Source organism: Epinephelus lanceolatus, chromosome 11 (genome assembly GCF_041903045.1).
Source record: "Epinephelus lanceolatus isolate andai-2023 chromosome 11, ASM4190304v1, whole genome shotgun sequence".
Taxonomy (NCBI): Eukaryota; Metazoa; Chordata; class Actinopteri; order Perciformes; family Serranidae; genus Epinephelus; species Epinephelus lanceolatus.
Window position 1 is genome coordinate 37,283,364 of NC_135744.1, and position 23,231 is coordinate 37,306,594.

Sequence of the window (23,231 nt, forward strand, 5' to 3'; positions counted from 1 at the left end):
GGGGGTCACAGACAGGAATACAGCGGAGGCTCCGCCTGTCAAATACGGCGGCCATAGTGCTCCGCGGCGCAAGATAACAGCTTACCAGCGACCGAGAAGCCCGGCTAAGGGTCCAATAATTTCCTCTTCGTTGGTGTCATGACTGCCCAGTAGTATCTGAACAGCCGAGCCGTGGCAGTACACAGGTATGTGACATGTCAGAGGAGAAACGAGCTGTTCACATTTCTCTCTTTGTGGCAGGTAACGGTCCACAAACCTCACCGCACTTTAGGGACTGTTCTTAACTTATCAGGGGAGGAGGGTGGCTGGTTGATTTTTATTTTATTTATTTATTTTATTTTGATCCCCCCTATGTTAATCACTCATTGATGCTGTTTTTGAAGTATGAATAAGTCAATAAGTAATTTATTCCATTGAAATATCATTGATGTATTATAGAAAAGTGATTTATCTTTTTATAAATGACAAAAGGCACATCTGCCTCATTTTTGCTGTGGTATCATGATACTACTCAGAACCATGATACTTTCACTGGTATCGTACCGTGGGTCCCAATTTTGGTACCGTGACAACACTAGTTCTTAGTAAGGTCAAGTAAAAGGTAGCAAACAGGTGCCAGACCATAAGCTGCAGGGATCCAAGGGACACAGTGCTGAATACAACGCAATTATACCCAAGTGAAACGCCAAACAAGAGTGAATCTGGGGTTGGCTTTTACTTTCACTTCCGCTGGTGAGCATGTTAACAAACAGGAAACACAATCCTGCATAGCATATCTTAATAAACAGCACTGCGTATCTAGTTAGAAAAGTCCTTGTAAGTTGGCCGTTACCTACCTCGCCTAAGGGTAAAGTCGGCCTCATCTTTTGTGTCTTTTCTTGCTCCACTCTTGATGTGTACATGTTGTGCTGTATTATACATTCACCATGCAGCATAACAATGTCAAGAATCAAGGTGGCTAAAGAATATATTTTCTATACTTTAGGTGAAAAGACCTCATTGCATACAAAGCAACACAGTGTCATGACTATTGTTGAAATAAAAAAAATGTCAGCTACACATACACTTCAATGTGGAGGCAAAGATCTTTAAAGACACTGTGATGGATTAACAGTGAATACAGCTATACATTTTAGCCTCAGAGCCTGTGTTTGTGTGTGTGTGTGTGTGTGTGTGTGTGTGTTTGTCAGGGACACACAGTGTTGTATTTTTTATTTTTATAATACCCAGAGTCACTTTGCCTCGAGGTGATGCTTGTATCTTTATTTTTTATTTTTCCAGGCTTACACTCTACTTAAGCTCTGAACCAATTTAACGCAGACCGGGGAATGTAGAGAGAAGCTTGACAGAGTCACTCAAATCCCCATCTGCACCATATTGGGGGCATAGTGAGAGAAAAATGAGGGCGAAAGATAGAGGAGAGGAAAGTGGTCTATAAGGGGGGAAGCGAAAGGAGGGTGCAGGGGGAAAGAAATAGATCTGCATGGAGACGGAGGAATGTGTTTCCATCTTGACTAAAAGGCAGTTTGCTGCTAAGTCTGCTAAGTGAGAGTCGCGTGGCAAACATTAAATGCATTATTTGATTGCTGTCTAAAATGCTACTGCAGCGAGAGATGTTAATAATCTCCCTTGTTAGTAACTGGATCGCAACTTTGACGAAAACACATCTGATAGGCAAAGTTTTTTAGAGTTGGGTCCAGAAACACTGGCAGCCATATGTATTTCGCTTTTATGCAGCCATTAAACTGATGAAAGAATTGTGAAATGAAGGGGATGGGCCAAATTAATTCATTTGTCACTTTTAAATTTCTCAGTTGTTCAGAGGCGTTTGCCAACAGCTTTTAAAGAGTGGTGTTATGAACGGTAATAAAAGCAGACCATGTAGATAGAGAGCTCCAGAAATTATGCAGTACCACCTGTTAACTCAACAAGAGATGAGACATAGTGCCAAAATGGCTTCCCCCATACAGAGTTAACATTAGGGATCTGTTAATTACTTCAACAATGGAGAGAATGAGGAAGGAAGTGTGTGTTGGAGAGACAGAAAGAGAAATAAAGAAATTGAATTCCAGACGGCACTGCAGTTTCAATCCATCCACTCACATTTCAATCATCAATAAAGCCGCGCACACCATGCTGGGAAACATGCGTCCAAGGCTAAAGCCGTGCAGTCGATGCATGGCACCCATTGTGGTGCTGCGGAGTGCAGCTCACAACTGAAAGGCAAAGTGATAGGCAATGCCAGTGTTGTGACAAGCATGTCAAAATCTCTTAGGCATGAATAAACATTCTCTTTCAGAGGAGATTATTTTGTTTTTGTCATGACAGAAGTGGTGTCTCTCCATTCCTGTGAGTGTGTGTGTATGTTTGTATGTGTAATTTGCTGTGTTTGTGTATGTGTGTGTGTGTGTGTGTGGGCACAGAGGAAGAAAAGGATGAGTAGGCAGTCTATGTTAGAGAGGTGAAGAATAACAGAACAAAAAGCAGCGTGTGCAGTAAGAAAGCTACTGGGATGTGAATAAGGATCAGGACAAAACAAACTGAACGCTTCTATGATTTCAATTATATGATACATTAAAGATGCAGCTTATAAAACATTAAATGCTTTGAAAAGGTGTTCATGAATCAAAAGGGATTTACACACAAAGCTCCTCTGTAAATACTCTAATTATCATAAAAATACTCCATTATCATAAAAATTCACAAAAGCGGCTGCACTGGTCAGAGAGGAGATAAATCCACAAATATACAAAAAGAAAAAAAAAAAAAAAAAGCGCTGGCTTCTCCATCATTCGGCTGGAGACTGCTGGCTAATTGCACTCATCAGTAATTTGGCCAAGCTGGTTTCGCCAAAAGATGACAAAGGATGCCAAATAAGATTTGCTTCTGTTTTCTTTCTTCAGTTGTCATTTGAGTTTCTCATTGTTTTGTGAGGAAGCCAGAGTGGGAGCAAACCAATTACAATGATACAAAAATATGTTACTTCTCAGTGACAACAAACAGTTTCTCATACGAAGATTAATTAAGCAGGGAAAACATGGTTCCCATTATTCCAGAAAGGTTCAGCTAAGTAAGATACATGTACCACATTAGCCAAACACCTCAATGAGCATAAAGAATATTTGGGGTTTTATATGCCGATGTACTCCCTGCACTGGACATTTAAAAATAGAGATACACAAATTCATCTGCTGAACATCGTTATTGACTGATATTCACATTGTTGACTGTCATCGGCCAATCGGCAAATAAGATGTCATTCACTGAAGACAGTAGCTTATGTTTTTCTTCTGCGTCACAACAATTTTGCCCAGAACTCCAGACTAACGCAATCCCGTCGTTCTGGGGACAATAGAAAAAGTGTTGAAGACAAACAGAGGTCTTCCCTGGGATGAAAGGATGCAACAAACTCACTATCCACATGTAAAGCAATGTACTCTCGTTTTCCCTTGATAATGTAACATTGTGAACAACAAATCTGTTTTGACATCAGCAGAATCAGGGATAATTTTGCCTTTAATAGACAGGACAGGTAAGCGTGAAAGGGGGCGAGAGAGAAGGGGGGATGAGTAGTTGACATTATTGGCTATTACTGTCATGGCATCCGAAAGCACTGATGCGTTGAGCAGGTGACAGTCCGCGGTCGTTTTCAAAACACACGTGTGTCACGCACTCCAAAAGAAACTTGTTGAAACTTTAAACAATAATTTATTGTACAAAACAGGGGAAACAAACGTTGACAAAAACGGTTCCATAATTCATATTAAATTCAAAAGTTAACGAAAAAACAGCTACAAGTTAGAGGGAATAGTGATAAAGTGGTAAAACTTGGCATTGATCCACAGCCTCAGACGTATGCGCTCAAGCGTGCCGTGCGCACAAGCTCCGTTGGTAGGCGATACTATATTTTCACATTTTTAACAATGCAATTTAAAAGTTTTGATTTTTATTGATAACCTACATTTACCAACAACAAAAAGACTACATTTAGCACCAAAAAAAATGTTAAAAAAAAAAAAAAAGGTAAAAAAAAAAAAAAATCGAATATCGAATACCAAAATTTCATAACGAATGCCTACCCATAGAAACGAATATTTGGATATCCAAATATTTGGGTACAGCCCTAGTAATTACGGTATTATATTACCTTATATTAACAAGGCTTTGGATGCCTTTCATGTGAAAGGTTATATTAAAGTTTGTGTCATAAATTTGTATGATTGAATCTGTGCTCATTTAAAGGTAGTGCAATGAAGGCTATTAGGTTATTTTTCTATAACTAAGAATTCTATGTTTCTCTTTCACAAAAGCAGGAATAAAACAACAACAAACATTGGTAGAGGTCACGTTGTTGCTTTAAATGTTGGTGCCTGTGTTGGTAACAGCCCAGAATGTCACAATTGGTGCATCCCTGTTAAAAAGGGTTGGATATGGTTGGTTCTTACTTGAGTTTAAGACATAAAAAATACTACAAAAGATGGAGTCAGGAGTCTGTACTTGTAATCCAAAAAGCGTCACTGAAACCCCAAAAAATGTTTCTGTCTGATTAAAAGTGACACTATTTTACTCATCTTGAACTGGGCTAATCTGCCTATGATTATTTGCTTGTGGAAGCCGAAAAAGAAAAGGTGGAACTTGAATATAAGGAGGTATAAACAGGTGAAATCATCAAGGCCTGATTAGAGCAAATGATACTGTACATGCAGAAGTCACAGGAGATGGTCAGCTATAGACGCTCAATGACAGCCAGCTGCATGCAGGGCCTATAATTTCATAGATAAAATCCTGATGTCAACATTGTGAGAAATCTTCCCCTTGACAAACTTGTATGTAAGCAAGATACAAATGTGTGTCTTACAAGTGGGGAGTAAACACCATTCAGAGAAGGGCTGATTGAAGTGCTTGGCCTCTTGCTATCATTCAGTGCTGACAGCAAGTGAAGCACCTATACTTATATGTTGACACCAACTAATATTAGAGATTTGTTAGTTTGAAGTGTGAGACTTGATTAAAAAAAGTTAAAAAAATGAAAAACTAAATAATTCAGAGGCTTTAATCAATTCCCTGAAGAAATGATCTTTGTTTTCTGTAAAAGCCAATTTATCCAGTGGACATCAGAAAATCCAAAATCCAATTTCTATTTGGCTGAAAACCATTCCAGGTGTAGCCTGATCAGCGTATGGGCTACTGCCTTATCCATGGCCGATAGGAAAACAGTGTTCTTTTGGCGCAGTATCCTTGACGATGTCCCACAACCACAACAGCAGGGGACATCAGTGGACAAAGAGAGCTTTCTATTTTCATAGGGGAGACTGATGTTTATGAGGCAGGGGACCAGAGCTGGACCAGGGGACATCTCTATCTGGGACAGGGCATCCATTTCATATGGTAAATACTTTCACCGTAATGAATCTGTGGGGATGAAATCAACTTAATGAGGTAAGACCCACGTGACCGCTGAGGAGAGAAAATGAGGAGAAAGGTGTAGGGAAAAAAAAAACATGAAAAGAAAGATGGGGATAGTTGGACTGCTCGTTAATAAGACCACTGTAACAAATAAAGGGCTGTCAGGGGAGGCCTGGAGGGTGTTAGGTGTGTGTGTGTTTGTGTTTGTGTTTGTGTGTGGACATGTCACACCTGGTAGCTCAGCCCAGCTTTAGTTCTTATTAACCTAACAGAGAGTTGGACAGCAACTTCTGATCCAATGGTGCATTATGTGCCCTAAGCAACTTTGCACCCCTGCTGAAACAGTTTAGTAGCATGGGAAACACACAAATCCGCAAGCTCATGTTTTATTTGCTCTGGCAGGTGCATCTAGTCCCACCTTTGTGCTTTACACAAAATATGTGATGACTTTATTTATGGCTAACACAGCCTCACACCAGGGACACTACGGTGAGCAGTGAGAAGTAAGAAAACGGCAACACTTGTACACAGGCATGTTGACACTGCACCATCACAGCTCATCTCTGCATATTGTGGTGGTACATCATGTTTTCTTGCTTTGATTGGCTGTAGGTCTATCCAATTGCATGCAGGGATATTTTGGTCTATGGCTGTTGATGATGCCCTTTAGAAATCGTAAAAATGAACTGAGAGGTTCCAGACTAATTTGCATCCACATTAATTGGTGTGTCGATGCTAGGCTAACAGTTTAGTTTGTGAGCATTAAAAATGAACCACTGTGGTGTAGCTCTGAACTGTGTCACTTAATAGGGTGCAGCAGAATAAACCAGGGTAATGAACATGAACTGAAGAGTCCGAACAACTCAAGCAGGTCATGCTCTAATCACACAGTGTACACACCAAAACGAATCAGTCATATACATTTTTTACATCTACACATTTTTGACAGTGAGAAAGAACTGGGATGGCATGAAGCATGGGTCACAGTCCAAACCTGACCCTGAGCCACTGAAGTAAGGATTCAGCCTTAACAGTGGGCACTCTATTGTGTGAGCCACCAGGACACCCCTATAAATACCCTTGTAAAATGCCATAGGCTTGTGCTAAAAACATTAGCTTGTTGTATTTGTGGGGAAAATGTATCCAGCAAAAGTCAAGTACTTTGTCTGTGAATGCTGTGAGTTATAGTGAAGCCAATGTGTGTACTTGTGTTTAAAACTGTCTCTATTAAGCCATGTTTTAAGTGTGTTTTGGGTGGGTTTTGAATTAACTAAACTTGACAGCACTTCACAGAAACCCTGCCGCCAACTAGTGTTTTGGACGTGTAAAGGCTCGCAATGGCATAGGCCATGTGCATAGGCTACAGCATAGGGTCTGCCACACAAGTATAAATCCCCCTTAACTGGTCATTTATACCAAAGACAGTTTGGCTTTCTGTAAATGGACCACAGAGTCACTGCTGTTCACCTGATAGGTATGTAAGTTAAAATAAAATGAACGAATCAAGCACTTTTTGCCTGTTACTGAATGATGAAAGTGTTATTTTCTTAAGACAAATATACCGTTAAAAAATACAAACTAGTTGGTTCTAAGAATTTTCCAGAAATTAGTCACTATCTTCAGGATATAATAAGACAGGCTTCATAAGCATCACAATGAAGGAAAATTACTTGGACAACTTCTTTAACTCATAGTTTTTCAGGTTTAAGTTGACTATGATGTTGATTTAAGTTTTACAGGTTGTATAAATACTGACAAACACCACCATATCATTTTCACAAACAGTGATATAGCAGAACTGCAACTTACTTTCACTACATAATGTGTAAGAAGCATGTAGCTGTTGTCACATCACAGTCAGTTTGAGAGAACAAGTACATACAACAAAAGTTGTCCATAGCACAGAGTACTTTTGTGTATTCAAATCCTACAAAGTTTTGGCCCAGATAGAGCAAGAAAGAAAAAAAATACATATATTCCATTGTGCTACCCAAGCGCCTACACACAGCTGGCACATTTGCCACCTTTTAAAGCATCTTGCTGTGACCCTATCCAGCCTCTGTGTGTCTAACTAAAGCTGCAGGGCTCGAGCTTCCAACAAAGTGGACCCTCCTTATGAGAGCCGTGTGTTTGTGTGACCGAGTTAATGGCCTCAGTCACAGGAGGGGGCAGAGGGTTAGTGAGCAATAAGATGGACGGCAGAGGCTGAGCGATGCCACGGGCTGCAGATTGGGCGGAGAGAGAAAGACGAGGGGGGCAGCTTTGATGGCTAATGCAATAACCACAGCTGCCACAGAACGAGGTGGGATGATAGAAAGCAATCAGAATGGTTGAGGTGGCTCTCTCGTGAGAGACACGGCTAACACTGAAGGATAATGGATGGCTAAAAGTGAGGGATAGAGGAAGCCGGAAAAAGGGAGGGAATTATAATCTCTGACAACACTGTACCTGTCGTGTTTGTTTAAATTTGGCTACAGCTTTTGGGTCCCAAGAAGACCAATGATGGCTCAATCAATCACTCAGGATCCTTTTGAATAACCTAATATATTGGCCGGTCAATCGGCAAGGTTTGCAGCTGTTATTCTCATTATCAATTAATTTTACAGCTCCTTTTAAAATCAAACAATTAATTGTTTTGTCTGAAAAAAAAGTAAAAAAATATTTTAAAAAATTCCCTTTAATTATTTCCAAGATGACATCTTCAAAATCTTTGATTTATATGGTCCCAAACCTGAAAATATTTGTATTACTATCATTTAGTAACATAAATAATACTTTTGCAATAATACTTTTTAAATAAAGCATCAAGTCTTCACATTAAAAACAAACAAAAAAAAACTTAAAAAAAAAAAAAGAAAAGTTTTTCGTTTGTTTGAACAATGACTTGAAGCAGTAATTCATTATCAAAATGGCTGCCAATTAATCCTCAGCTGATCAACTAAGCTCTACAATCAACAATATAATGGATGGTTTGATGCATTGGACCTGGGGGTCAGGACTGTGGACAAGGGGTCAGCAAGATAAATCCCTGATGATGATAGTGAAGCAAAAATCTTTGTTTTATGGAATAACGAGGCACAAAGGTTGTGAATCAGGGACTGAACGGGGGAAAGATCAGACGGATGGACGAGTGGATTTGTCCCTGTCCTAACTGATACACATATGACCCTGAGAAGACTCATGACGATGTTCTATCTGTTGGATAGGAACACATCCCCTGTATGAACTATAAGTCAACAGCGTCACGACCTCTTGTCCCTAATGAAGTGCACATAGTGGGATACATTAAAGACCCCTGCTGAGCGCCTTACATGACCCAATGGAAGCAGATGTCTGTTTGGTCTGCCTGTGCTGGAGCTTCCCACTCATCAGGAAGATGAAAGCAATTAATCAGCTGTGTTAGTTCTTTTTCAAATGGTTTCAGAGGGATGGGGTCGTAATCAAAGCCAGGGTCAGAAGTGAAACATCTGTGCTTGTGATGCTTATTTCACAAATTAGCTGAGTGATTGGTTGTGGAGTCAAATAACCTTCCATAACCTGCTAGTTAAACAACTGAGCAATGTCAAAGCCACAGTGTGGGTGTTTGCATTTTACTCTCAGATTCAGTGGGTGTTGAAACTTAAAAAATCACTGAACTTCACACAGAGAGAACAAACATACGCACTTACAATCAACTACAACAAACGAGACAGAAAACTTGCAAATGGACTTTTTTAACTGCCTGCATGGTAAAGAGTGGATAGTCAAAGGGTGGCACTGTCTCTCTATTAAAAAGGTATTTCTATGGCATCAATTATTTGATGAGAGCAGGTGTCATTTTTCACACGGTGAAAAAAACAGATGACATCCTCAAGGAAAACCTGTTTTATGACTTTTGGCAATTACAATCTAAATGGGTTATTAGGTTTGAGTGCAGCTGGCTTATCAGTCTTTTTTATTGACAATGTGCCCCCTTTAAAGCCATTTGGGGGTCAAATAACTTTGAAGCTGTTTATCAATTTGCCATTCTTAAGAAGACATGGTGACTTTCTCTAGTGCGTGTTATACATTCGCAGTTTCTTTGCTAATTCTTTAGCAGAGTCTTTGTAAAGTAGCTTAAGGTAGCTTAGAGAATTCTTGAAAGTGCTGCAATGAAAACAGAGTTCAACTTATTGAAAAGGTGTGGCAATGAAAAGCCGTTCATCCTGATCTGGTTCCAAACACTGTTGTGTCCTTTTTAGTATTGTATAATAGTTAACTATTCACTTGTGAATATGGTATTTTAGAAGTGTTTCTTCTTCTTCCATTCTTATTCTAATGATATTCTACAGTGTGCATTCATTGTTCAGTCAATATGGATTAAAGCACCAGCTAGAGGGACTATGTGTAAATACAAAGAAGCCAGTGACAGGGCAGAACAAAGAGCCCTATCCAGAGGTTTATAGTCATACTTTTCACCCTATATGCAATCACCTCTCCTGCCTGTCAAAAACCACAAATCCATTTCCAAACAATTTGAGTACACCAGTGCTATCAGGTCAGAGGCAGGCTACAGTGTCCTTGAGGCTGCATCAAAGGGAATATCTCCATACCCACAGATAGTCAAGTGGTAAATTCTTTCACCTCTGCGACTTTCTTTGTCTCAACAGGTCTACAGTGGTTTGAACCATTAAAGCATCTCCCTTGTTTCCACCCGCTGCCAGAGGAAAAGTAAAATAAAGATCTAATTAAAAACATAAAACTAAAGTAGAGCTACCCTCTCTTATTGAAAAGAAGCAAACTTCTGTAAAACTCATATAAAAACATCTAATGTTACACAATAAAGTAGCCACCTTATTTTCAAACACGGAAGTAAATAGTGATCAACTTCCATTTTTTTGTGCGTGACTTCTGGTCAGCCGCTTTCCCTCATGCTTTCCCTTACCGAAGCTAACGGTGCAAGCTAATTTTTTTCAATTTTCAGTTGTTTATGTTAGCCAATCAGTTAGTTAGTTAGTTAGTCTGTGTATTTTATATAGATAACTGTGTCCACGTTTCCGTTATAACGGAAATTTATTCCCTCTAAACGCGAATAAATCGCACGTCAATCAAAAACTATGAACCAAAAAAGCACAATCTATCCCGAGTGAGACAAACTGCTTGATCCCCATCTCCAGTGTACCAGCAGAGAACCTCCAGAACCGAATCAGCGAAAAAACACCAGGCTACACAGCCTCTCTGCCTGAGCAGCTGAACCTGCGGCTCGCACCCTCAACACACAGACGGTGCTTCTGCATGCCAGCCAAACATGTGCGCAACTGTGAGAAATAAATATGTGAGGTGTACGCTGCTTTTCTATCTTTTTTTTCCCTTTTCTTTCTTTCTTTCTGTCAGCGACATACACTCCTAACACAGGACGGGTTGTTTTTATTGACTGAGTTGATTATTAAGCCACAGTGATGCGCGGATCGGCTCTGATAGCACCCGAATCAGCATGTACGCATCAACCATCCAGCCGTTACAACATGATTGAGCTAGCAAAGCAGTCTTGTGTTGCTGTGTGTGGTATTTATTCAGTTTTGGGAAATCACGATGTCTAGAAAGCATCAGTGGCTGCAGCTGACAGGGACAGCTAACACTAGCAGCAAAGCTAACATCAGGATCGTCATCCATTAAAAGCCTCCGGTTGTCGGATACGACATGAAACTACTCCAGTTAGCTCAATCATGTTGTAACTAAGACATCCGCTAGAAAAAATATTTTTTTCACAGACCGTTTATTGAGTTACAGACACCGCTAACGGCTAACAGCTAACGGTTAGCCCAGCTAATCTACAATAACCATGTTATTAATTACAAACAAAACGTGCACACAGAAATAGTAACGTTTGTTCGATCATTGTGTTTATAGACTTTACAAACATCAGCTTAGTCTAAACGGTGATAGAGTGACGTGAAAAATGATATATAGCTAAACTCAACAAGGTAAACAACAAGGCGATTCCCATTTACAGTGGTCAAGAGTGCTGGACCGGAAGTGTCGCACAAAAAAACGGAAGCAAGCTGCGTTCTGTTTTGCCTCCGTGTTTCCGTGAAAAATAAGGTGGATACAGGAAGTAAAAGCAGAATAAAAGTAAAAAATGACAGAAGTCGCCTAACACAGCTTGTCTAAACCTTCTAAGATGAGTTTAATCTTCAAATTTTAGCCTGAAAAACATCAACTAAGTCAACTAGCCCCTTTTCCTCTGCCTCTTTAATGTGTGAATTTCAGGCCATTATGCTGCCTCATTGCCTCGCCAGAGGATCGCAGAACAGGGGACAGAGTTGTCTCCCCTTAAAGCCAGCATCGCAGGCATTAACAGCACTGAAATGAGCTCTAGATAAAAGGGACAGCCGGCAGAGAAATCAGAGATCATGGGCGGCGTGTGTGATGTTTTGATGAGGTGTTATGACCCACTGCTAAGATGTAAAAAGTAGGTGGTAGCAGTTAGCAGCTAATTTGAAAAACAGGAACAGCTGCCAAAAATGTCCGCAAACTGGGAAAACAATGAGTTCCTGGAGCTCCTTACCCTCAGAGCAGAGGATGTGCCATATAACAGACAGTAAACGACAGTTACTGCCATGTTAACTCCATTGCTATTGTTTAGAAAGCACCACTGACGCGTATGTTATATGTCACACTAGAGGTTGATGCTGTTGTTTTATGTCATGCCCATCACGCCTCTTGTGCTACCACGATGCCGACATGCTGCCTAAGATCACACGCTGGAGCAGCATGCTGTTGTGTGGTTCTTTGTGAAATTGCAAACTGATTGAGCAGATTGTTCTCGTGAGCTGTTTGTACATATACCTACAAAAAGTAATGCACCACAATTCACATATACCATGAGCCAGTAATTCATGTATAACCAGAGGAATTGGGAAGCCTGTGAGCAGGTGACCAATGCGCTAATGGAAGTAAAGAAGTAAGAAGTTAGCATAAGGAGGCAGGTTGGGGTGGTGGATGGGTCACAAAACATAGGACTTTCCCCCAGGAGACTGGTGTTTGGAGCTCTTAAACTGTGGGAACTTTAAGTCTTTTAAGGTACATCGTTGCCATGTCTCTTTTCCTAAATCTAACCTAAGTAAGTTTACATTAAGTACGTAACTTGACATTACATATGTGACGTCAATCGTGGGGGGCTAAATCCTTAGATATCATACAAACCGGTGTACAAGGATATGTTGGACTGAGGCAGGCAGCTAGAAGACAAATCAATCTGCAAGCTCTGATCAGTTATTTTGGTGATGATGATTGAATTTGTCACCTGCCAGATTTGTGGAACCTTGTGAACAACTAATGATACTACATATCATAGAAACTTCTTGCTTCTTGCATGAAATTTAATTAAAAAAACAATCTTTGTGGGTTATTTGCTGTAGGAGGATTCTGAGAATATGTCCACATTAGACGGGATCAGTGACAGTCAGTCAGGCAAATGGAAAAAGTTTATGTTGTCAGCCATCTATTGTGCAGTTTACTTTAAAGGGTACTTGTCTCCAGGAAATGTATCGGTGTAAATTATAAAGATAGTGGAATTTGTGAGCCTTGACGGCAAAGCGTGCAGATAATATTTTCGATGTGTAAAGTGTGAATGATGGATGTTATTCTGCAGCCTTGAGGCAGCGACAGCAAGATGTCCTAAGTGACCTGGCAGTGGAACAGCGACAGAGGAGGTTGTGACTACGTGCCGACCCATTTGAAGCTTTCTGAATAAACAAAACCTTAAATCAACTCTACAAATGGGAGGCTGTGAAGGGAGGTCAGCACAACACAAATGTGGTGCCTCTTACTTTTGCCAAAGTGGAGTTTTGGATGGGCTGTGCACAGTGAATCACACTAATCCAGATATGATGACATAAAAGCCTGCATAAGTTCATGCCAAATTCTGTGACTTTAACCATAGCTCTGAGCTGAATGAAAGAATTTCTTTTTTAGAGCAGAGCTTTTAGTTTTATCACATTTAAAAGGATATTTAGAAAAAAAAAAAAAAGCCCAAAAGATTTTGCCATGCAGCTTCTTAATGCATAGCTGTAGGGACCCAAGAGAGACATTTTCATCTGAGAGGGTCTTTGTCTCAGAGAGTACAAAGTTTCTTTGCTATCTAGCATGGACTCTGGAATAAAATAAAAAGAGAAAAACATAAATCAAAAGGAGGGTGGAATGTTGTTTTATCTGCTCTTTACTCATTTTATTTGATCAAAACACAACACTGTGAGAGAACAACAAAACACCTCTTAGTGAGTAATGACAGTTTGTCTATACTAGGCTTGGGCGGCATCACAGTATTACAGTACATCGGGTTTACTGCTGTGATTTAGTGCACCACACACGTCACCAAAGGTCAGTTTCTACTTGTGGAACAGCAGCTGAACTGAGAAAGATGCTGACGGCAATTGGTGGGGATAACGTTGAAGGACTGGGTCCACACTATTACCACGCTGGTGTAGCGTTTGAGGGGCATCGTAGCTGGCAGATCAGCCAGATAAGCTGCTAAATTTGAGTAGTGAGAGCGGCGTATACATCACTGTGACCAAGAGACAAGATAAGACAGAGAACTGATAAATGTCACTCAGGCTGACATAATATCATTTTGTAAATATTACTGTCCATTCAGGCAATTATTTGTCAACTAGGAAAACTACCATGGCTTTTGCCCTGGAGGCAAAAAGTGGTGTTTGTTCTGTCAGCTGTAAATTACGTGATTGCCACTGGCTGACAGATTACATTCCATTTGAACATCTTTCCCTGCCCTCACCATTACGTATTAAGTGGTGCGCTCTGAGATGGAGCAGACCCACAAGTGAAGGGGCAGCCAGCAGCAACAGAGTAAGACAGCTGGTTAAACCATCAGTAGAGCCAGCATATGTTCAAACCTGACTTGGTGAATTGAAGGTTTGTTCAGCCCAAACCAAAGTTGGTGATTGCTGGAACCACAGACTGTATATAAAGATGGACAACATGTCTGCGCTTCCTCCCACTGTACAAAAATGAAGCCAAAATATCCCGGAAACTGTCGCTGCCGTCTTGCACTGTGGCATCATTTGGAGCCAGAGTCTGTGCAGCAGTGATCTCCATGGTGTGAAAATCCTGCCTATACACCCATCCAACCAATTGTGATCAGTGTTATTGATCCCAAGCATAACAATTGGCATGCGTAGCTGTTAATCATGACTTCAACCCGCCCTTTTTTAGCATCAAATAACTAACTAAAGATAAACTTGTCAGAGAAACAAACATCAGTGTGATAAGAACAATCTAAAATGACAGAAACAATCTTTGAGAAAAAATTGTCGTATACTTTGATTCCTTTTAGTTTGGCCCGTGTCCCATCCGCTAACATAGAGGGGGCAGAGCTTATGACTTATAATACAGTCAGCCACCAGGGGGAACTGTCATGTCGGCCATCTTTATACAGTCAGTTTGGAGAGTTTTATTTTGTTTCTTTCAAATTTGAATAAAGTGTGTTTTATGATGAGATAAAAAGGCATTTAAGCTAGTCTTAGTTTGGTGAAAGAAAGAAACCTAGATTCAAAAGGTGTACGGTTGTACACAATTTGAGCTTCATCTACACAATATGTTTCAGTTATGCCAGTGCAACAATCGGTTTTCTAGTCTTTTTTTTGTTTGTTTGTTTATTTGGTAATTATACCTCTAAGTACTGGAACAGCTGTGCAGCGAAACACTGACACAAACTCCATTTATAGAGCAAAGAGGGAAAGGTCTTGAGATGGCTCATCCTGCAGCAGCTAATATCAATGTTTGGATGAGTTACACACACTTCAAACCAGGATCCGTTGTTATTTTCAAGAGTATTCGGCGAGAAGATAAGGAGAAAGTCAGGCAAACAAAATGGAATAAGGCCACCTGCAGGCCAGCAGGGACGCCATCATAGCCAGAGACGACTTAACCACTGCGCCGCCTCTCTTGTTCCTGTGTTGTTTATACTAAAAAACAAAAATTGTGGATAATGACTCTCGCGGTGCACAATGTGAGACATGCTTTTCAATGATGTCTTTGTATGTCAGGTGCAATAATTACTTCCCAATTACACACACACACACACACACACACACACACACACACACACACACACGATTCCCGTGACATCTGACTGATTTCCAACATTTTCTATCTCCTGCTGGTTTGCATTCAGACATCTCGAGTTTAAGCCTAATGTGCCGACTGAACATCCCTAATGTGGATTAGCTATGCATGGTGGCGTCTGCCAGGAATCCTTCCCTCCCTAATGTGATATGACTAAAAGTGCTGCCATGTTTGTGTGTGTGTGTGTGTGTGAGTGTTTTTCTGCACTGCTTTGACGTGAAACCATGCACTCTAAATAACTATTGCCTTACTTTCTATTTTAACATCCACACCCTGAGGGATTATAAAAGGCATTTAATACTAGTCTGACCTGGAAAACTAAATTTAAAGAGGAGGAGATGCCAACAGGTACACTGTACATATGCACGCTTGCAGTAGCTGAAAGTGTTCACTCCCAGCCACTGCTAGAAAAGTATTTAAAATAATGTTTTTGTGTTTGAAGAATACTAGTAGAAGCTCTACCTAGTCCTGTTACTTTAAATCAATGTCACGATGAAACTACCGGGCTGTTTGTTGGATAATAATGCTGACTGTTCATGCTGAGAGTGCACTTCTGCTAATGACTGATAGCCAAGGAGTGGAGGTGCTAATGATTTACTATAGAGCGCTGGTGATCCACAGTAACCCAGTGGTGATTTGTGTGTGCTAAGATATTGATGTTGTAGAGGTAGTAAAGGGGAGGAGTGTCTCAAATGTTGAGCATATATGTGGACAAACCATATGAATGTATACGTACAATTATGAAACAGTTAGGTCCAACCAAGTAATTTGATTGGACTCATTCCATGAGTGCTGATATAGAGTGTAACAGCACGGGGACTTTTAACAATGCATGTATAACTCTGCCGAGCAGGTGCTCTAAACTGTAAATTACATTAACTTTAATTCAGTCAGGAACATTCATTATAGATTTAACCATTTATAGCAACAAATGGAGATACAGTTATGTTCGGCGCTGGCTCTTGAGGTGCTCCCTGGATAAGACAAGCAGCATGCAGTGTTTCCCATACATTCATTTATCTGTGGCGGTGTGCCATGAATAAATTATCTCCGCCACATATAGATTTTTCTGCTTTTGGCGCTACCTGTTCGACCTTGCTCATGAACACATTATAATGGGACTCACTGTCTGTGAATGTAGCTTGTCATTACAATTCCGGTGCAATAGGTGGCGGTATGCATTGTAAAGATGCACTTAACGCACCTGGTCCGCCAGAAGAAGAAGAAGAAGAAGCAGACGTAGTAGCAGAACGGATCCAAAGACCTCTCGGTACAAATATGTGGGCAAACAAGTCCAAAAGTGGTCCAAACAACTCTAACTCATCATGTATTAACATAGCTGGAAGCTCAACACGTGCACAGACATTAAGTCGTGTTGTTAGCAGTGTTAACTGCAGCGCGAGTCCCGTAGCAGCTCGCCCCCGTTAATCAATTACAGCAGCTGCACCGACAACGGGAGCGGCGCGACAACCACCGTCTGTCGCGCGACAACTCTCTATTTTACGCAGCTCTCCTATTTTTGTCACGCTAGGCTCCCCTACGCGACCCTCCAGCAGATAAAAACTACATGAAATAGTGTGCTAAACGAGCACAATGTGTTTTTAAATGAATAAACCATTATCAGAGGTGATATGTGAGTGGGTCCAAGCAAGCTGAATTAGAAAGGTGGAGGCTGGGGTGGTGGAGGTAAAGCTTTGCCAGCAGCAGCGGCGGCAGCGGAGTGTAGCAGCATTGGTGTGGCAGCTATCAGTGAATAGAAAGGCATATTTAATTGGCTGTGCTTGGTGTGTGACTGATGAGAAACAGTCATACAATCAGCTGACTGTCAGCTTAAAGTAAATTGTCAATGGTCATCAGAAAAGGGCGAAGGTAAGGAAAGGCGCCTGGATACTTCACTGCAAACCTGCAGGTGTGCTCGTATGACATCAGCAGGTGTTGCAACCTATTGTCTGATTAAGATGTTAACATCAACTCATCACACCATAGTGACCGTCAACAGACTCTTAATTACTGGATGTTGCACAATTAATGGAAACATACAGATAACTGTAAGATGATGCAAAGTACCTGGGATCGCTTGCACAAAACACCTTAAATTAAGATTTACTTAAAGTCCTAGTTAAGGTTTCCTCATAATAAAATTGGTTACACCAAACACTCTTAAGTCTTCTCCTTAAGGTTTCCTTAAAATGTTTACTTAAGTATTTACGATTTTCTCCTTACTGTTGCACAAAAGACCTTAGCAACCAAAGTAAGGCAAAAAAAAACTTAAGGTACCTGTGACTCTATCTTAAATGCAACATAACCGAGTTTATGGTGATAAATGAAAAAAAAAACTAACACACCCTGAGATGAGTATTCTGCAGCCAGGAGAACCCGATGGATACGCTTTTGATTTTACACTTTTGATTTGATCGAATTAATTTTCTTTGCAATTTCTTCCAACAGTCATTTTCTGTTTTCTGGTATTTGGGGATCAAATTTACTTTGTAGTTTGTGCCTTCTAAGATTACATTCCTCCAGATGTATAATCTGTTCCTCTTCTGACCAATATGGTTTTTCTTGTCTTCTTTTCTTCTGCTATTGTTTCATTATCTAACTATTAGCCAACTTTGTGAGATGACAACAGGCTTCACAAGCATGAGTTCAAGCAAACAAACAATCTCCATGGAAACTTGTGTTGCTTCTCATTCACAAAGGAAACCTTTATAGAGATTCTGTGCAACTGTGTAAGTCCTTCAGCTAAGGAGAAATCAAGCAGCAAATCAAGTGTCATACAAATAGAGGAAACTTAAGGTGTTTTCTGTAACTGGTCCCTGGCCTGCAGTAAAGTGTAGACCTACACAAAGTAGCAAGCCAGTGTGCAGGAATGTTTTGTGTTGCTTGGCAACAGTCCAGCTGCTGAACTATCTGTGTTGGTGGAGCCAAATAAATGATTAAATAACCAAACAAATCATAACCTGCTGTCGCTTATTACTGCTAACAAAGAAATGGCTCTTGTTGAACTGATGTATAAAAGCAATATCACACTCGAGGTCATGCTGCTGTACTGACAGATCAGCATGCCTGCAGCCTTGTGCTTTAGACTGAATCACAGCCACGATGACAATCACTATAACAGTTCTCCCTCTTATATGATATTACTTAAATGTCAGCATGAGCTTAAAGAACAAGACGTGTAAATTCTTGGATGAGATCCCGGTACGAAAACCCTGTTAATGACATCTGTACACTGATCTAACTTTGTTTACGTTCTCAATGAAAACGCATCATTAAAATCCCACAACTACACTGATCATTAAATCAACTTTAAGGGTGCCACTATAAAATGATTTAGATGCCAGTGTTTGTGATTTGGACCAACTGCCAAGTAAGTGCGCTGACTTTAATTGAACGGAGCGTGATTACAGCAGCAGAGCACACAGAGGAGGTGAACATAGCAACTGATAAAAATGCTTACTGTCTGAGTGCCAATGCCGGCGCTTAGCAATGGTTTCCCAGACAAACTTGACCCTGAGCGTCAGCCTTCAGTGCCAAACTACAAATGATTTTATTCTCTCATCTCGATTGGATGGGTGGCTGACAGACACAGCGTGATTTCCACGGTGATTGATGCTCGTGACAAGAGCTTGACAGATGGCAACATGCTACACAACAATTGCTCTGTTTGTTTGTACAACTCTATTTCTGTTTAAGTGTTTCAACATCAAACTACAGTCAAAGCCCCACTGCTGCCTTCAAATGTATGCCTCACAGGTATCAGAACATCATATGAGGGCAATTTTGGCTCACAGAAAGCATCAAAAGTGTTAACCTGTACCACACTCAGGCATCAAAGACAAACAGCCCCTGCGCAGCATCACTGTGTTCCTGTGTTCCAGCAGCTGCACTAAAACAAAGTGAACATTTTAACAACCTAAAAGATGTTTCCCAACCCGACTGTTTTTGTCTTAGGAGGTTAAACAAGAAAACTGTTCCAGATTCATAACAGTAATAATTTCATTAGATACCAGTTAGTCTCAAATTCAATAATTTACCTAAATCACATGCAGCATTTTCTTTATGAAACAGCTATTTCATATTAAGATATTGGTATCAAAATATATTTAAAATAAATTAATTCATTTTTTTGCAACTACTTGGATTAAATCTTCCATTTAACTTACTTCCAGTATCCCACTTAATTGGCCTGTTTCAACAAGCTGCTGCCGAAACCTTCACATAACTTGTCGGACTAAATCTTTTTCACTGTGTGTAGCGGCTGTCTGCGGTGTCAGTGTATCAGCGTAACAGTCGAGCATGTACCTCTGAAGAAGCAGTCCTTGCTGTGCACCACATAGATCCGTCTCCTCTCCAGGCAGGCGGTGCGGTAAACCTCGCAGTGGTTCTCGTAGAATCTGCCGTCCGAGCCACACACCGGCACAAAGGAGGGCCGGCATTTTTCCTGGCAAACACACTCAGCGCGGCCGGTCTCTGCCATCAGCACACACTGCCGACCCCGTCCGCAGTAAGTCCTACGACAGGGACCTCCGTCTGGGTCAGAGAGGGCTGGAGGAGCGAGAGAGAGGAAAGGGTATATTTAGGAAAGGAGCAGAAGTCAAAAAGCAAGGTTATAAAAAATGTATAAGAAAAGAAAGCAATTTTCTGTATACACTGTTTTACTTTTATTTAATGTCAGCTTCAAGGAAGAGATCAGCCAAAGCTGCATCATGTGAAATACACCAGCTCAGATCTCAAATTTCAGGATGACAGACAAAAGTGTTGCATCTTTGCTGGTGCATATCCAGCAGATTTACTTTATTTGAGGATAAAATACCAAAATTCAACGTAAAATATGAAACTACCCCTAAACAGCACCCAGTGGGCGCCCTTCATTCCTGAAAGCCACAATAGAAAATACTTTTCTCATACTCATTTGGATTTTATAGTGTAATTGTTCAAAAATGTCAGTGGTTTCCTTGCTGCATACTACACAGACCTACATTTAGGACTCTGAAACTAATTCACAAGTATTTTTCATCACTATTTGGCTTTTCAGTTATGTTGAGTTTGTTTGGTTTCGGGGCCCCACATCAGCCTCTAATGAAAGATGCTGTTAGGGTTCAGTAACACATTCAATAACATTATAATTGCATTAATTATAATGCAGTATACCCAGACTTGCTGGCAGTATCAAGGTCCTTGGCCCCCTCTTCTGCCAGGCATAACAGCTATTTAACCAAAGACCTTATCTGCAGCAGCAGCAGTATGTAGAATTAAGACTTTGAACAGGAAGAATAAAATACTGAACATCAATATTTTACCACTATGATATCACGTCCAGGAGCAATTCTGAGCGTTTAATTTGGTGTTATGTCATTATTTAAAAAATGTTAACCTGTGAGGAGTAGCATTTTATTCAGGAAAAGCACTTAGGTAATATAATATAAAATAATTCCACTACAAATGGTGTTTTTAAGTATCAAACAACACTTACATTTATCCTAATGCAAACACAAAGTGCATTAGATATGCAGGTACAATGAAACAAAGAAAACACATCAATTCCAACATGGTAACAAGATGAAGACAAGTATGCTCCAGAAATAGAAAAAGCGCAAACTCAAGCCAAACACCTCCAGTCCTGATCACAGTTATAAGATGGTGCTAACAAGGAGAAACCTTTTTTTGAAATGAACTTTCAAAAGCTAACAGCCAGGTGTCCTCATTAACACCCCTCAGCACTTATCTACACATACATGTGTACATCCGTACACAAACTCACAAAGATATGCATACTGAGTGCGTGGGTGCAGTTGAGCTTAAACTTTCTGCCTTACTTACCTGGCAACACACACACAGTTCACCATCTTTAGAACAACCACTGCTTGTGCCAGCTCCTGTGCTACACACACACGCGTGCACAAATGCACACGCCAGCATCCCCATCATCACCACTCACTGCCTCGGACACCTTCTTCTTCCCCCTGATTTAATCTATTTGCACTTAAAGCAAGCCAAAAAGCTGCTGATCCAGCCAGACGCTCCACCTGGGATTGATCTTCCCTGACTCCATGAGCTTGACCGGGACCTCCCTCTCTTGTTGCGATCTTACGCTTGGATTTATGGGCACACGTGCCTTGGGGTTATCGCAGAAAAAAAAAAAAACATGCTCAAACAGGTATGTGCAGGGCATCTGGTGCCTCTCAAACCCATCTGGCAAATGCCAGTGGTAATAAATTAGACAAAGAATTGATTGGAAAACCTTTCCCAAGTTTACACATTATTTATGTGATTGTGAGAAAGCTCAGTCAATATTAACAAGCATCAACGACTCCTACGCGGGCACCTACATTGTACTGTATTCATTATCAGAGGAGCAACTTCAGTTCAGAGTTTGCTGATTAAAGATTAATGATAGCTTTGTGTTATATGTGTAAATAAATACATTTTCACATGCAAATAAATTTATTGGAATGCCTATTTGTTCTACATCGAGTTCCCTTCCTCGGTTTTCTTCTTTTGTGGCTGTGTTAGAGTTTTCACTCTCCTTCACCCCTACACTCCCACACAACACTGTCCGTGATGCAGAACATACAAATGTCAAGAACTCTTTGAATTTTTTTAAGAATTGCAGCCAGAGGCCTGTGGCTGGATGTTTATCCTTCAAAATGTACTGTTCTGAGATCAAATGAAAAAATGTGAAGTTTTGGTGTAAAAGCAAAGCTTCACCCCTAATTGACCCAGTTGAGTTTTAGCACTGTTTCATCTTTGAAATTTCAAGCACTCTGTCCGCCTCCTTTTTGTTTTGTTTTTTTCAACCTTTGATGTTATTTGCCATGGAAACCAGGGTAAACACAAAGGAGGTGACTGTTGGCTGCAGCACTGTGGGAAATAAGATGCACCACATGAATAAACCCGATGTCCAGAAAACACCACCATAAAATGGTGAAAATGAAATCATATTTCTTACAGCTGAAGAAATAAACACTTAAAACCAAAGCTTAAGTTGCTGCTGGTAACATTACATTTCAGCTATGGGGCACTATGAAAGCTGTTTTACCATTACAAGGAAATGAATACACATCCAACAGGGACTTGGTGGCCATTGTGTTGATGCTGTTTTGAGGTTGAGTCAGGTCAATTATTATCCCTCTGTGGAGTAAGGCTAAAACCATACTGGCTTAACTTAAACAGAGCCCAGTCCAGGCTTTTATAATCAAACTGCTGAAAACAGAAATTGAATTTGCCCGCAGTATAATCATATCTCAACTCTCAGCATATTCAATAATAGAGGTAATGCGCTGTTGTCGGAGGACAAAAGTCCCTTAATTACATAAAGGCGATTTCAGGGCCGAAGCACAGAGGCACACAAGCCTGCGCACACACAAAAAAACACATTCATGCACTAGCACCCTCCTACTCACTTTGAGGTGTCAGTATGCAGGCAAGCATACGCAACATCTGTGCTTGCAAACACAGGCAACATTATCAAATACAAACACACACAGATACAATTAGTTCATCCATTAATTAGTCATCAAACATGATAAACTGAAAACAATTTCAACAAATGATCAACCGTTTCAGTTATATATCAAATAAAAACATGTCCTGGATCCAGCCTTTTACATTTTCTTCTTCATTCTGTTTTATATGATTGTAAACTGAAACGTTAAACCTAACGATCAAGCGAAGAGTTGGAGCCCTACACTCAATAAAATACAACAACAATATAAAAA

The 23,231-nt window shown here is 40.4% G+C and overlaps 1 protein-coding gene across 1 annotated transcript in view; it reads right to left on the reverse strand.

Moving 5' to 3' along the window:
* Positions 1–23,231, reverse strand: part of fstl4 (follistatin-like 4) — a 301,753-nt gene that overhangs the window by 159,700 nt on the left and 118,822 nt on the right. The window contains exon 4 of the mRNA XM_033646324.2: positions 19,816–20,058. Coding sequence (XP_033502215.1) covers positions 19,816–20,058 — 243 coding nt within the window. The remainder of the gene's footprint in view (positions 1–19,815; positions 20,059–23,231) is intronic.